The 15,236-nt window shown below is 58.5% G+C and overlaps 2 protein-coding genes across 5 annotated transcripts; one reads left to right on the forward strand and one right to left on the reverse strand.

The window, feature by feature from the left end:
- LOC134409607 (actin, cytoplasmic type 5) lies at positions 1–2,345 on the reverse strand. Of its 3 annotated transcripts, none has more exons than XM_063142410.1 (2): positions 2,294–2,345; positions 1–1,491 (listed from the first exon to the last, which is right to left on the reverse strand). In XM_063142410.1, exon 2 carries the CDS (start codon positions 1,478–1,480, stop codon positions 350–352), a length of 1,131 nt encoding a protein of 376 aa, XP_062998480.1. In that variant the 5' UTR covers positions 1,481–1,491; positions 2,294–2,345; the 3' UTR covers positions 1–349. The 3 variants fall into 3 exon arrangements, with proteins under 3 accessions (XP_062998480.1, XP_062998479.1, XP_062998482.1); XM_063142409.1 differs by having other exon boundaries at positions 2,263–2,297; XM_063142412.1 differs by lacking the exon at positions 2,294–2,345 and adding an exon at positions 1,593–1,622.
- A 211-nt stretch (positions 2,346–2,556) lies between these two features.
- UBL7 (ubiquitin like 7) lies at positions 2,557–10,783 on the forward strand. 2 transcript variants are annotated; one of them, XM_063142407.1, is made up of 11 exons: positions 2,557–2,670; positions 3,731–3,976; positions 5,194–5,313; positions 5,879–5,961; positions 6,113–6,197; positions 6,768–6,825; positions 7,949–8,082; positions 8,622–8,671; positions 9,012–9,182; positions 9,908–10,030; positions 10,246–10,783. In XM_063142407.1, the coding sequence occupies exons 1-11, from the start codon at positions 2,607–2,609 to the stop codon at positions 10,381–10,383; spliced, it is 1,272 nt and encodes a 423-aa protein (XP_062998477.1). In that variant the 5' UTR covers positions 2,557–2,606; the 3' UTR covers positions 10,384–10,783. The 2 variants fall into 2 exon arrangements, with proteins under 2 accessions (XP_062998477.1, XP_062998478.1); XM_063142408.1 differs by having other exon boundaries at positions 9,015–9,182.
- Positions 10,784–15,236: the final 4,453 nt, after the last annotated feature.

A 15,236-nucleotide genomic window follows, 5' to 3' on the forward strand; every position in this document is an offset into this window, starting at 1 on the left:
TTTGCACTTTGTTAGCAGCAGCACTTTATTTGCTCTTTCAGTACAGAACTCTATAGTAATGAGGTTCAGAAAGCCACTATTCCAATCTTGGAAGGTAATGCTAGACCCTCAGGCACTAAGCTTAGAATAAAGACGCAATCACAAGGCAACAATAAAGGAAGCCAACTCGATTCATGGTAAGTGAAGACATTAACAGGCCTTAGAATACAATGGCCAGGTATTGCATAGACAGGCAGAGGGCTCAAAAAACGGGTAAATAGTAGAGATTTTGCAAGAGGGCAGAATTTAGATAAAAACGAAGCAAAAGGTGTCGATGGACACCAGCAAAAGAGGTCAGCGACCTAGACCCTCAAAAGCATTTGCGGTGGACGATGGACGGTCCAGACTCATCGTACTCCTGCTTGCTGATCCACATCTGCTGGAAGGTGGAGAGAGAAGCCAGGATGGAGCCCCCGATCCACACCGAGTACTTGCGCTCCGGCGGGGCGATGATCTTGATCTTCATGGTGCTGGGGGCCAGGGCCGTGATCTCCTTCTGCATCCGGTCGGCAATGCCGGGGTACATGGTGCTGCCCCCTGACAGCACCGTGTTGGCGTAGAGGTCTTTGCGGATGTCCACATCACACTTCATGATGGAGTTGAAGGTGGTCTCATGGATGCCGCACGACTCCATGCCCAGGAAGGAGGGCTGGAAGAGGGCCTCGGGGCACCGGAAGCGCTCGTTGCCGATGGTGATCACTTGCCCGTCGGGCAGCTCGTAGCTCTTCTCCAGGGAGGAGGACGAGGCGGCCGTGGCCATCTCCTGCTCGAAGTCCAGGGCGACGTAGCAGAGCTTCTCCTTGACGTCTCGCACGATCTCCCTCTCGGCCGTGGTGGTGAAGCTGTAGCCTCTCTCCGTGAGGATCTTCATCAGGTAGTCAGTCAGGTCACGGCCAGCCAGGTCCAGGCGCAGGATGGCATGGGGCAGGGCGTAGCCCTCGTAGATGGGCACCGTGTGGGTCACGCCGTCCCCGGAGTCCATGACGATCCCGGTGGTGCGGCCAGAGGCGTACAGGGACAGCACCGCCTGGATGGCCACGTACATGGCCGGCGTGTTGAAGGTCTCGAACATGATCTGGGTCATCTTCTCCCGGTTGGCTTTCGGGTTCAGGGGGGCTTCGGTGAGCAAGACCGGGTGCTCCTCTGGGGCCACCCGCAACTCGTTGTAGAAGGTGTGGTGCCAGATCTTCTCCATGTCATCCCAGTTGGTGACGATGCCGTGTTCGATGGGGTACTTTAGGGTCAGGATGCCTCTCTTGCTCTGGGCCTCGTCTCCCACGTAGCTGTCCTTCTGCCCCATCCCCACCATGACGCCCTGATGCCTGGGCCGCCCCACGATGGAGGGGAACACGGCTCGGGGGGCGTCGTCTCCCGCAAAGCCCGCTTTGCACATGCCAGAGCCGTTGTCCACCACCAGAGCGGCAATCTCTTCGTCAGCCATCTTGAGTCAATCTGCAGGAAAGGCAAGAGGGTGCAGGCAGTTACACAGAGGGCCGGGCGGGGCCTGTTTCAGGGAGAGCAATTGCTTGCTTAGCTGCCAGTTTCTAGACCACCTTTATTTAGTGAGTCACTCAATTTGCACCCAAACTGTCCACCGAGGAAGTGGGACTCCCCGCAGCTAAGAAGGATAGGAACGGATAGATAAAGTCTTGGTTAAAAACAACGATGAAATACACACGAAACACGGGGTGGAAGGGTTCTCGGTACTCAAGGCCACCTCGGCGCAGGGCGCCAGGGCTCCCCTGCTCGTGTTTGCATAAGCTGCTTTAAGCAAAGTCCTGGCAAGACAAGCGGGTCGTGTCTGTAAAGCAGCGCAGGACAAACACGCAAATGCAAAACACGTGAGAGTCCGTCCTCGGGCGGGGGGGGAAGCGAAGGCCCGATCCTGCGCATGTGCAGACGGGGGAGGACCCTGCCGCGCCCCACAGCAGCGCCGGGACCCGCGCGGTTTCCCCTGGGCCTTGCGCAGCGCGCGCAGAATCGCGCCCCGGCTCCAGGGCAGCAAATGCGCAGCAGCCTCGATGCGACGCCAGGGCGGCTCCACGGAAGCGCGCTCGGGGCGCCCCCGCGACGGAGGAAGGGAGGCTGGCTGCCGGCATCCAACTCCCGCCACGCACCCGAATCCCGCCCCGCGCCCGGGGCTGCAGCCGGACCCCGCCCTCGGCGCCCTCGGCGCCCTCGGCGCCCCCTGCTTGCCTGACGGGGAGACCCCGCCGCACTCACCTCACGCGCAGCCCAACCGCCCCCTACTCACCCGCCCGGCCGGCCGCGCCCTTCTTAAACGAGCCGCGCCCGCGCGCCTATTGGCCGCCTCCCGCCGCCGCCGCTTCTGATTGGTGCGGACGCCTCGTTCGCTGACGTCACAGCGCGCGCCGACGTCCCCCCACCCCGCGCTTGCTCGAGAACTGCAGTTCCCGGGATCCCCTGCGGCAGCCTTGGAGGCGGGGCTTCTGGCGCTGCTGCTCCTCCTCCTCCGCCTCCTGCGGCGTCAACGTCTCTTTCGCCTTCTCTGCGGCCACGCGGTACAGCACGCCGGGCCTCGCTCCTGCAGCACTACAACGCCCGGCATGCCTCGCGCGGGCTCAGGCAAGCGCTTCCGCCTAGACGAGGCGCTCGCTCGTAAACATCCAGGTAGGGTGCGGGGGGTGGGGGTGGAAGAACTGGGGGCGAGGGGGGGTCTTGGGAGCCTCCTCCTCCAAATAGGTGCTCCTGTGTCCCGGAGAGGCCTCAGAAGGGAAGGAGGCGGCGTGGCCTAGTGGGCAGAGCCGCGGAGTACGAGGCCATGGGGTGGGATAGCCCCCTCCCCGTTTCGTTGGCTGCGTTTTGACCTCCCCCGTCCTCCAAGGCAGGGGCGCGGACCCCCTCCCCTCCCCCACACACGGGGTCTTCACGCCCCCCGCGGAACCCAGCATGGCCCTGAGCCCCCGCAGGCGCTCCCCGCGTCTTCACCCCTCCCTCCGATCTTTTCCTGGGTGGGGCGGGGGGCGTGTGCGTGTTTCCCCCTGGCCTTCGTGCGCCCCCGCCCTCGGCTGCCCCATTCTGAAAGCGGGATGCCGCTCCTAAGGGGCGGTGGGGGCGGTGGAGGTGGAGGTGCCCCGGCCTGAAACCCCGGGAGTGAGGGGGACACACGCTGTGAAGCTTTCCTTCGAGGGCTGCTCTGCGCCCGCAGTGGCCCCAGAGCCTCCCGGTGGCTTTGCGGCTGTGCCCCCTCCTCCAACCCCCTCTGTCTCTCCTTCTCCCTCTATCTCTTCCCCTCCCTCCTTCTCCCTTTTCTATCTCTCCCCCCTCCCTCCTTCTCTCCCCATCCCCTCTATCTCTTCCCCTCCCTCCTTCTCCCTCCTATATCTCTCCCCTTCTCCCCCTCCCCCTCTATCTTTCCCCTCTCCCTCCTTCTCCTCCTTCCCCCACCGTGTCTGGGCAGATGGGGGTCCGGGATGGCCGCATGGCTGCCTGCTTCTCTCTCTCTGCCTCTGTGCTGCCTCCTGGGCCCAGAGGCATTGCGCAGGGGCTGTTGCTGCTGCTGCTGCTGCCTTCTGAGCAGCAGCCATGGGCTGAGGGCTCCTGGGCCTTCATGCCCTGCTTGTGAGCTACTGGGGATGTCCGGTCGGCCCTTGCAGGAAGCCGGGCGCTGGGCCCGATCTGGCAAGAGCCAGGCTCGGCTGCTGACGCTCCCCATTGGCTGGTCCTGCAGATCCCTCTTGGAGCGCCGAGTGGGGCCTCGCTGAATCGAGTCCTCCCAGGGAAACGGGCGCCATGTCCCTCTCCGAGTGCTACATCGCGGTGAAGCTGGCAGACCAGCCCCTGGCCCCCAAGTCCATCCTGCGGCTGCCGGAGACCGAGCTGGGAGAATGTCCGCTGGGCGGCTGCAGCATCTCCTACCTGAAGCAGCTCATCACGGGGAAGCTGCAGGAATCGGTCCCCGACCCGGAACTCATTGGTGAGCTGAGATTTTAAACGCTGCAGCACGTCTTCCTATAAGCAGCTCAGGGGCCCGGTCCGGCCCGTTGCCCAGCTGGCTGTGAGCTGGCTACGTTTCCGGTCCAGGCCCTCTCGAAAGGTCGCCGCAGGGCGCGCCCAAGAAATCCTGTCTCCAAAGATGCGGGGGGAGTCAGCTTCAGTCCCGCCTGAGGCACCGTGTGCAGCAGCCGCTTGTGTCCCGTGCCGTGGGGGGCAGCTATTACATCAGTAGATTAATTATTCCAGAACGATCTGTGGACAAGCTCCGGTTCTAGTGCAGAAAACAAATTCTGAGCCAAACACATGCCCAGAGGCACTTTTGTCCCTGGATTCTGTGTCCACCACCCCGAGCCACTGTGTTGAACCTGCCTCCAGTGGGTAGACCACAGGTTCCTAGTGAAAAGCAAAGCTGATCCCGCAGGTCTGAATCCTCTGATTGGCAGCGGCTCTCTCCCGTTCTCGCGCATCGACCTTTTCCCTCGCCTCCTTCTAGCAGGAGATTATTATTATTATATTTATTTGTATCCCGCCTTTTGCCCAATGCTGGGCCTCAAGGCAGCCTTACAAAGTTTAAAATGTACATTTGGGGGGGGGGGGGGACAAAACCATAAACGTTTAAAATACACAAAATTATAAGACATTAACATAGATGGAGGGCCAGATTATTCTCCAAAGGCCTGCTGGAACAAAAAAGTTTTAGCCTGCTTCCGAAAGCCCATCAAGGAGGGAGCCAGCTTAGCATCCCCGGGAAGAGAGTTCCAGAGCACTGAAGCAGCCACCGAGAAGGCCCTCTCCCATGTGCGCCTGTGAAGAAGATGGCGGGACTGAAAGAAGGGCTTCTCCAGAAGACCTCAAAGCACGGGCAGGCTCATCAGGGAGAAGACATTCTTTTAAATAACCTGAACCCGAGCCATAGAGAGCTTTATAGGTCATAACCAGATGCTGCCGGAGACCGAACCTGGGACCTCCTGCATGCAAAGCGGGGGCTCCTCTGCTGCCATGGAGCCCTAGACACCCCCCCTTACGGCTGGGAACTTGCACGGCGCCTGTGGCTTTCAGCCCATGGCGGGAAAGCAAGTTCCACGGGAGAGTTGAGGCGGCGGCCTTCTGAAACAGCCATGGCTCTCTCCGGCAGCCTTGCGCGGCCAGCCTTGACCCTCGCATTGTGCTCCATTACAAGTCTGCGTTCTCTTCCAGACCTGATCTACTGTGGCCGCAAGTTGCGAGACGACCAGACGCTTGAGTTCTACGGGATCCAGTCTGGCTCCACGGTCCACGTCCTCCGCAAGTCCTGGCCTGAGCCGGAACAGAAGCCAGGTAGGGGCAGCAGTGAATCTGCTGCTATGAACCTCACGTGGGCGGGACTGGTGTCACGCAGCGGGGCTTTGGTGGAGGGGAGGGGAGAAAGGAGCAGATCCTGCGAAAACGGCGGCGACACTCCCTCTGTCTCTGCCCATCTGCCTCCTCTCGAGGGCCTGGTTTTGGGGCGGGGGCACCCAGCCTACCCCCAACCCAGCATAGCTGCCTCCCTCCTGGCCAGATCTTTAGTGGCTGCTTCCCGTTACACGAAAAGCAACAAGGCCGTTCTTTGGCGATTCCACCACATGTGGTTTTTACACTTTCGAAAACCATCTGCAGCCATAATAAAAGTCTGGTGCTTGTGTTTTTTTTTCCAATTAAAAACTGGGACTTTTCTGAATCTGCCTCCAGTTTCAAATGCCACTGGTGGGGATTGGCCTCGCAGGTGCAGCTTTCGGCCCAAGGCCCCGGGAGCTGCAGTCCGGCCCATTTGGAGGGAGGCCGCCCTGAGCTGCTCTTGAACGCTGCCGGAACCCAGAGGGGCCCCAGGGGACGGCCGCTCACTTGCTTCTCCTGTCCCCAGAGCCGGTGGATAAAGTCGCGGCGGTCCGAGAGTTCCGGGTCCTGCACACCGCCCTGCATAGCAGCCCCGTCTTCAGGGATTCGGTGAGGGCGAACGGCACGGCCCCTCCCCCTGCCCTTCCTCCCCCCCCCTCCCTGGGAAGCGTCAGCACGGACCGCCAGGGATCCCTGATGGGCCCCTGTGGGTTGGCGTGGCCCTTGCGATCTTCTCTCTCTCCCCCGCTTCTCCACTCAGGTCTTCAAGATGCTGGGAAATAAGGAGTCCCTGGACCAGATCCTCGTTGCAACCCCCGGCCTTAGCAACGACCCCATTGCTCTGGGTGAGTAGAGCCGCGGGCGCTCCTGCCCTGCCTTTCCCTTGCGCCTGTCGTCCCCCGGATGGAGCCGGGGGCTCCCCTGGGTGAGGCTGGCTGCTCCTCTCGCCCAAAGCCCTTCCCCTCCGCCTTTCCCTGAAGCTTTTCCCAACACGTGGGTCTCCGCATGCCCGTTGGACTATGACTCCCATCATCACTGGAAATATAAAATACAAGGGGTAGTATCCAATGTTAGTCCTACGTAGAGTAGAAACCAATAAAATAAATGGTACATAAGTTAGTTGTAAGTCAAGTCAGTAAAATTGTTTAACAACCATTTCGGTGGGTCTACTCTACATAGGACAATTAGTGGATACTGCCTGTTGTGGCGGTGCTTATAATAATAAAATACAAGTCAGATAAAAACAAGATAAAACCACTACCAGCATGAGCTGAGAGTAAAACCAGTAATTAACTGGGCATCGTCATGCATCGTCTTCTTTGCCCATAAGAACCGATTGGTGCTTCATGCATTCCTTATGTCTTGGTGGATGTTAGATGTCCCTCCTTGGTGACAGCAGTTTCTGTGTCTGACAGGTGTCTTGCAAGATAAGGACCTGTTCTCTGTCTTTGCCGACCCGGCCATGTTGGACACGTAAGTTTGTGGAATTGCATCGACCGGAGTCCAGATGTCACCCAGAGTGTCTGTCTGTCTGTCTGGTTGGCTGAGTTCGGACGGCACACTGATCAACGGTTGTTTCCCATTCTGTTCCTATTCCCACCCCCCCACCCACCCCATTGATTAGCTGTCGCCTGAACTCCGCCTCTCTCTCTCACACACGCACACGCACTCACGCTTGCAGCGAGGGCGGGCGTTTCCTTGGCCAATGCAGATGTACCGCTCTGGCGGGACGTCCAAACGTTTCTCATCTAGCTGGTAGATATTGGCTCTGATTGGCCCTGAGAATTAAGCTCCCTTTTAGGCAGAACTGGGTTCCGATCCTGTCCTCTGGAGCAATGTTTTGCATTTGTAAGTTGCTCTCTGGGTGTTAACAGAAAAGTTGCCAACGTGTGGGAGGGGACGGTGCGCCGTGGGATCGAGACCCTGCTTTGCGTGCAGAAGTTCTCCGGCTCAACCCCTGGCACCATCTCCAGGGAGGGCTGGGAAAGGCTCCTGCCTGAAGCCCTGGAGAGCCCCGGCTGCTGCCAGTCAGTGCCAGCAGAACTGAGCTAGATGGACCAAGGGTCCATCTGGCCCCAGTCGAAGGCAGCTTTCTTCGTTCCTCTGCCTTTAAATCACTGTCTGATCAGTGGACCTAATTCCCAGCCTCACTTCTCAAGATCCCCGCCTCTGCCCTCTCCAGCGGAAAAGAGATTAAAGACACTCAGGACGTGGATTGCAGCTGGTGCCTGTTTCTGCAGGAGAAATGCCCCCAAACCGTGCGGAGCCCTTCCACCACCCTCCACTTTTTGTTTCAACCAGACTATTTAAACTGATGAACTTGGATTGGAACGGAACAAAACTTGTGTGACTAGATGTTAGGAAGCCCCCCCCCCCCCCCCCGCGCCTGTACGAGCTGTTCAGCAGGGAAGCGCGCTTCCCCAATCAGCAGGAGGTTTTTAAATGGAGGCTGGGGGTGGCCCTAGTCACGGACATCCTGCACTGGCAGGGGCATGGACTGGATGATCTTTGAAGGCCCTTCCAACTCTGCCATCCCGTGACTCCCCAGTCGTCGCCCCCCACCCGCAGCTTACCTGTTCTCGCCCTCTTTTCCTAGGCTCATCCCGACCCATCCCGCCTTGGTGAACGCCATTGTCCTGGTCCTGCACTCCGTGGCCGGGAGCACGCCTTTGCCTACGGGGGAGACCTCCTCGCGTGGCATGGCTTCCAGCTCCTACCGGGACATGCCGGGTGAGTGATGCGCTCCAAGCTCAGGGCCGAAGGGGCTGCAGAGGGACCGCAGCTGCTGCCCCCATTGCCGCTGGTAGCATTCGCATGGTTATCTTGTCGCCAGGGGTGCTCTCCGGATGTTTTGGACCAGAATGCTTCTTAGTCCCAGCCAGCCTGGCCAAAGACCAGGAATTGTAACCCAAAACATCTGGAAGGAAGGAGCCAGCAGCCTGCCCTGGCTGTATCCAGCGACGCTGGGCTCACGGATTATGCTGTGTAGCCGGAGCAGAGCTATTGAGAGACAAGAGGGGTTTTTCAGCGGGCTTGTGGGAACCCCTGGGATTGCAGAAGTTCAAATAAGCTTTAGGGAGAGAGGGTGCCTTACTGGGGAATTCCACCCCCACGCCCCGAAAAAGCCCAGTGAGAACTGACCACACTCCGTGTCCAAAGAATACTGTGGAGGGGGAAACCCAGAGGGAACAGGTTGAGTGTCCTGGGAAAGGGCCTGGCAGGCAGGCAGGGATGGATTGTGCTTCACTGCAATCTCTTCTCTCGGCCAGGCGGCTTCCTCTTTGAAGGACTCTCCGACGATGAAGACGATTTCCATCAGGTAACGCCAAAAGACCCCAGAGTTGGTGTGTGTGTGTTTGTGTGTCAAGTCGGAAGCAGAAGTCTGATGCCGGTTGTTTCAGCCTTTTGTCAGGAGGACCTTTTCTTTTCTGTCCTGGTGAAGAGGGGCATTGGCTCAGTGGCATTGCCCTGCTTGGCCTGCCGAGGGTCCCCGGTGGCACCTCCAGGCAGGGCGAGGCAAGAATCCTGCCTGAAACCCCCATGCAAAACATCCTTTGGGGAGGAGGATTTGGGGAGGGCTTCAGTTGGGCTGTTCCGCAGTGCTGAACCGCTTTTGCGCGAGCGAGTGGTGCTGAGACGGTCTCCTTCCCTTCCCCCAGCAGAGCACCCGGACCACCCCTTCCAGCAGCACCTCGGGCTCCCGCCCAGCATCCCTGGGCTACACCGGGGCAGCCGGACCACGGCCCATCACGCAGAGCGAGCTGGCAACCGCCCTGGCCCTGGCCAGCACCCCTGAGAGCAGCTCCCACACTCCCACCCCCGGGACCCAGGTAAAGGCGACGCAGGGGCTTCGATGGGGGCACAGCGGGGTGGGGGGGGATCATGCGGACCTGCCTCACTTCCGCCTGTGAGCTGCAGGTGGCCGGGAGCCTGCAAATCAGCCCAGAGACACATGCTCCCAACAGCCCAGGCAGAGCAGGGGAGGCCTGGGGAACCGCCTGCGACTGGCTTCCTGTCGGAGCACATCCCTTCCGCTGAAAGACCCAGCGATGTTGGGATGTTGCCCCACGCTTCCCGAAGGGGCCTCGCTGGCTGGGCTAGGCTGGGAGTGGGGAGAGCCCGCCCCCTCCCTCTAGGTGATGCTGGGCTACAACTCCTTGGCTGATGGGAGCTGGAGTCCCAGCAACATTGGGGGGGGGGGCAACAAGTCCCCCGCCGCCAGGTTAGGCCGCTTTCCTTGCCGGTGGCGCTGTTTGCGCAGGCGCTGCGTTGCCCGTCACGTGCAAGCACAATCTCTCGGCCGGCTCACGCGCTCGCAGAGGCCCGCAAGGGCGAAGGCTTCCTGCCCTGCATAGCCGCCATGGCTCAGGGGAGGTCTGTGCGATGCCTGGCCCCGCTTTTGGCAGGGCCTCCCCGTGAAGGTGCCGCAGCATGCCAGCGTCCTCCTCGCTGCTCCCTCCGAGCTGGCTGAGAAAATGCCTCCGAGTGAGCGGCCGGCCGGCCGGCTTCCATGTGCTGTCCCCATTGGCCACCACGTCCCCTTCTCTCCTTCCAGGGGCATTCGTCTGGCACGTCCCCCATGTCGTCCAGTGTCCAGTCGGGAACACCCATCACCAACGATCTCTTCAGCCAGGCCTTACAGCACGCCCTGCAGGCCTCTGGCCAGCCCAGCCTACAGGTCAGTCAGTCAGTCCCCACCCCACCCCACCCCACCCCCGTGGGTCTGTCCCAGCTGTAGCATGCAGGCCAGGCCGATGCCTCAGGCACAGGTGAATCAGCGGCCTGGCTGAGCAGGGTTTTGGATCCAGGCCTCTTGCCCCCAGGGGCCCCAACCCCAGGGCGGCCCGGCTGGGCAGGCACTGGCATCATGCCTCCCTCCCCCTCCCCTTGCAGAGCCAATGGCAGCCACAGCTACAGCAGCTGCGTGACATGGGCATCCACGACGACGAGCTCAGCCTCCGGGCGCTGCAGGCCACGGGGGGAGACATCCAGGCCGCCCTGGAGCTCATCTTCGCCGGAGGAGCCCCCTAGCGCCTCTCCCCATGAGGGAGGCCGTCTTGCGTGGTTCCCGTCCCCCACGCCGCCGGACCTGCCCTTGGATCTACCCTCCACGCCTGGAGCAGCTCAGGATCATTCCACGTCCGAGGACAGCGGCTCAAGGGCCACGAGGAGGAAGGCACTCCTGGCCTTGGGCTGCCTGTTTGGTCAGAAGGCAGCCTCCTCCTCCACCGAGCAGGCAGGCAGGTGGGGCCCGTCGAGACACCCCTCTGGAGATGATGAGCTGGCCTGAAGCGCTTGCCAAGAAGCCTGGCCTCCTGCCGTGTCCTAAAGCGCCTTCCCTGGCCCTGGTTGGTTTCCTGCTGCTCCCCGAGGTGCTGCTGCTGCGTTCATTGGACTCGCTGACCGTTTCAATAAATCTGCCCTCCCCAAAGTGCCCGGCCTTTTCACTGCTGATGTTGCTGTTATGGAGATTTTGAGGCAGGGAGCCTTGGGGTGGGGGTGGGGGGCGAAAGCAGGTCCCCAGATGTTTCAGGCAGCAGGGGGCGCCCTTTCCACATAGTTTAGGTGGAGGGATTAAAAACGTCCCATCCGGCTGCTAGGACACAACTGCAAAGAAGGAGCATTTAGGGGGTTAAAGAATCCCTGGGGCAGGCCTGAGAGTGGGGTAGGAGTTTTCTGATCTCTCTTCCCCCCCCACCCCCCAGCCTCCTGACTTGGAACTGCAGCATTAGCAGGAACAAGTACTTTTGGGGAGGCAGGCAGTTAAACCCTGCAACCTGTTTTTAAAAGAGGGGGGGCGAGTGACATGCCACAGAGATCCCTGCCTTCCCTTTGGGGTGCCCTTGTTCAGGTGACAGCTTGCCCAGCAGTTGGTTTGTAGGTGGGGAGAGGAGGAGGAGGAGGCTTGGGCCCAGGCGCCTTCAGGGCCCCCCATGGCTGCCCATTTGCTTGCCACCTGCTGCCCGCACCACTCTGCACCCCCCACCCCAGCCAGGGGAAGAGGAGGAGGGGAGCAGAAGCCCAGGGGCAAGAGAAGGGGGTTGCGAGTGTCCGTGCACGCTCTTGCACATGATGGTTACACAGAAAATACAGTTTTTGTAAAATAAATGAAAAAAAATGGTGGTGTAGCAAGACCAGGTAAGGGTTAAGGATTGCTGGCTTTTTTGCATGTAAACTAGAGAAGGGGGTGGGGGACTTCGTATGTTGAACGGAGCCATCTCCAGCTGCTGCTCCTGAATCCTGCCAGTTGCATTATTCATGGCTTCTGGGTGGGGTGGGGGTGGGGGCATGGTAGAGCTGAACGTTTATGCTTTAAGGTGGAGGAAATAATGGAAAAAGTAGTCCGCATTCTTAGAAAGTTATCAAATGAAGTTTGCAAGGGTTTAGCAGCAAAAAAATTTTTTTACGACAGGTCTGTAGCTTGGTGGAGCAAAAGCATGATCAGGATTTTAAAACCCTGCCTTGGGTGAAGTTTAGAAAGAGCTGGGCAGGAGGGCCAGTGGGACATTGTAAATCTCGCACCCAGTTCCTGAAGACACACCTGAAGGACAACTGGAGTCAGTGTTAGAGTTTAAACAAAGGCAAATTCCTCTCCAGGGGTAAAAGCAAATGATTTTCTTAAAAAAATATATGCAAGCCCTGAAGCATTCAGGTGCTAAGCTCTTAACCACAAGCCCTGTGCAAATACGTCGGGGTGAGTCTCATTTCCCGTGAATGATTGCAGGTCGCACAAGTGAAACCTCTCCCCTGCCCGCCCCCCCCCCCTTAAGAAACCAGCCCCTGTGCCGGTGCGGGGCAGAGGCTGAACTGAGGGCCGGCTCTGGTGCCCTCCAGATACTTTGGACTCCAGCTCCCAGGATTCCTGACTATTGGCTGTACCAGTTGGAGCTCATGGGAGCTGAAGTTCAAAGCACCTGGGGGCACGGAGTTGGGGAAGGTGGATCCAAAGAGTAAGACGATTTAAGTCCGGAGTCTGAAATTCCTGAAACGTGTGCTTGGAGGCAGGAGACTGAACCGGGCTCCTTTTGCATGCAGAGCAAACGCAACGAAAGCGCTCAGTCAGCCTTACCGGCGAAACTTCCCCAGCCCTGGATTATTCTGTCCCCTGTCTTTTTGTGCTGGTTTTCCACCCTCCCCACCATTCATTGTCACGGCAGATAAAAGTTTCCACCATGTGCCTTTATGGGTTTGTTCCATGGAGGTTTTGCGCCTCCGGCAGCACTGACTAATGGCCGAGATAAAAAAAACAAGGCTTCTGCAATCCTGCCTTTCTTGCTTCGCCTTGTTGTTCTGTCCAGGTGGCAACTCACAGCCTAAGGTAAGCATGTGGGCGGGGGGGGGGGGGGGGCGGGGACAGGACACCACAAAGCCTGCCTGCTGCCCATGCCTGAACTCCAGCCTCCCTACCTGCGAGCCTCAGGCCTTCTGGCTCTCCTGTCACAGCAAGGCCTAGTTTTCTCGTGAGAGCAGAAGAAGAGCCTGGCTGGGTCAGGTGGAAGGCCCAGCTGTGCCTATGGTGGCCAACCAGCACTGGAGGCTGGTGACTCTGAGGTCAGCGGAGTGGCGAATCCAGTCCCGTTTTCAGTCAGAACACTAAAGGAGCCGTCAAAGGTGCAGAGCGGACTGAACTCTGGAGCGTATCCTCTGCCCCACGGACCTCGGAGCCACCAGACTCCACTGCCAACTGGGTGTCCCAATGGGAAGCCCGCAAGCAGAACATGAGCCAAGATGGTGTAGTGGTTAGAGGGTTGGACTGGAGTTCAGGCGACCCAGGTTCAGGTCCCACTTGGCTGTGAAGCTTACTGGGTAACTTTGGGCCAATCACTGACTCTCAGCTGTTATAACCTACCTCGCAGGGTTATTGTAAGGATGAAATCATAGAATCATAGAATAGTAGAGTGGGAAGGGGGCCTCTAAGGCCACCGAGTCCAACCCCTGCTCAATGCAGGAATCCACCTTAAAGCATCCCTGACAGATGGATGTCCAGCTGCCTCTTGAAGGCCTCTAGTGTGGGAGAGGCCACCACCTCCCTAGGTCATGGGTTCCATTGTCGTACTGCTCTAACAATCAGGATGTTTTTCCTGACTTCCAGCCGGAATCTGGCTTCCTGTCACTTGAGCCCATTAGTTCGTGTCCTGCACTCTGGAGAGAAAGACTGTGTAATCTGCCTCGGGTTCTTTGGAAGAGGAAAAAGGGCAGGGTATGAATTTAATAAGGTTCAGCAGTACTTTGAGTCAGAGGGAAAGAACTCTCCTTCCCCAAGTCACAGTGCTGAATCGGATCACTCCCCGCCCCCGCCCCCCCCGCCCGTCCCAGCAGCGCTCTCTCTCTTTCTCTCAATGGGCACATTGCATATGCACATGCATTGAACATAACATGTAATTTTGCCTTGTGCTGTCATTCGGAAAGCAAGCCTGTAACCTTAAGGGTCATTGGGAGACTTGAGCCAGAGAGGGCGCATGGATGGGTGCACCAGATGCCGTGATGACCTTGTTCACATTTCTGAAAGAGCAACTGTTTCCTCTATATTGGTAATAGACAGTGAGGCGAGGCTTCTTCCACCCAGCACTGCCAGGATCAGTAGGAATTCCTCCTTTGGCTGCATTTCTCGCTCTCGCTCTCATCATTTGACCCAGCCCTACCCCAGCTGCAGTGGGTGGAAACTCTGAGCACTGGATCTGTTCTCATCAGGGCTGGCTCTAGCAATTAAGGGTGTTGATCGCTCTGTAGAATTTCATCCCCTTTCAGGAGAATAGTGAAGGCCGGCCCATTCTGAGCAATGACGTGTCCTGGCCTGGGAAGCTTTGGGGCAGATCCGTGGTGCAGGAGGTCAGTTCTTGCCTCCCATCACAGGCCAGCGTTGCACCCCTGGGGTTCACAGCCAACGTCAAGGGTGACAGCAGAATTCTTAGAAATGACACGAGAGCAGGCCTCCCACGGATCGTCAGAGGGACCCGTCCTTCAGCTGGGGGTCATGGAGTGCAGGACACAGGGATGGACGCGGGCCGGGCGAAAGGCATCCGCTTCCTGCCAGGGCCCCTGGAGTGGGGCAGCTGCACAAACGCATTCGGAGTGCTGTGGGGCTTGTTCCCAAACAACGTGGGACGACGGTGGAGAAGTCCCCGACGGAATTGGATGAGTTCAGATTTCTATGAATCCGACCGTGGATTCCGTGGCAGAGCCCCGGGGACCAAGTCGCAGGGAGCCTGGGAGGAAGTGGCAGTTTGTTTTGCTTTGTTCCTTACTTTCTCAAATTTTAGGCCAATTTAGTCATAGAAAAAATAAAAACAAAACAAACCACCAGCTGAAAACGCCCATTTCCCCTATAAACTAAAGCAAGAAAATGTGCGCAGGGTGGGGGTTTGTGCATTTTCACAAGTGCAAATTTGCTCAAATTTAGGAAATTGCGGGGGGGGGGACCATTTCTGTCAACAATTGGACAATGGAATGAAAGCGCCCCCCCCCAACAACCCACACAATGCAGATAGAACAGATGTTACAAAAACCTCTCCACCCTGCGCATGATTAAGGACGCAAGGCCGTGCCCGTTGAGACCGAAAAATTGGCTGGGGGACATTTTTCCCATCTAGCCATGCCTGGGAATGCGCCCTTAGATGCCTTCTGCCGAACAGCATGCTCGTACAGGATGGGACGGAGCATCCTGGCTTCTGGTTATTGAGCCAAACCAGTCATGCACCGGAAGGATCAATGGTGCAGGGCAACTGTGAGCAAGCCACGTGCATGTGAAAACCTCTGAGCTCTTCCCCTAAAGAGCCAGGGTCAGTCCAAAACATGCTGCTGACTGAGGCAAAGGACGATGGCCCATCTCCCCGCCCCCAGCGCCATGTACAGAAGCCGATCAGATGGGCGGCTGAAACTTACTT

Source organism: Elgaria multicarinata, chromosome 16 (assembly GCF_023053635.1).
Source record: "Elgaria multicarinata webbii isolate HBS135686 ecotype San Diego chromosome 16, rElgMul1.1.pri, whole genome shotgun sequence".
NCBI classification, from domain to species: Eukaryota; Metazoa; Chordata; class Lepidosauria; order Squamata; family Anguidae; genus Elgaria; species Elgaria multicarinata.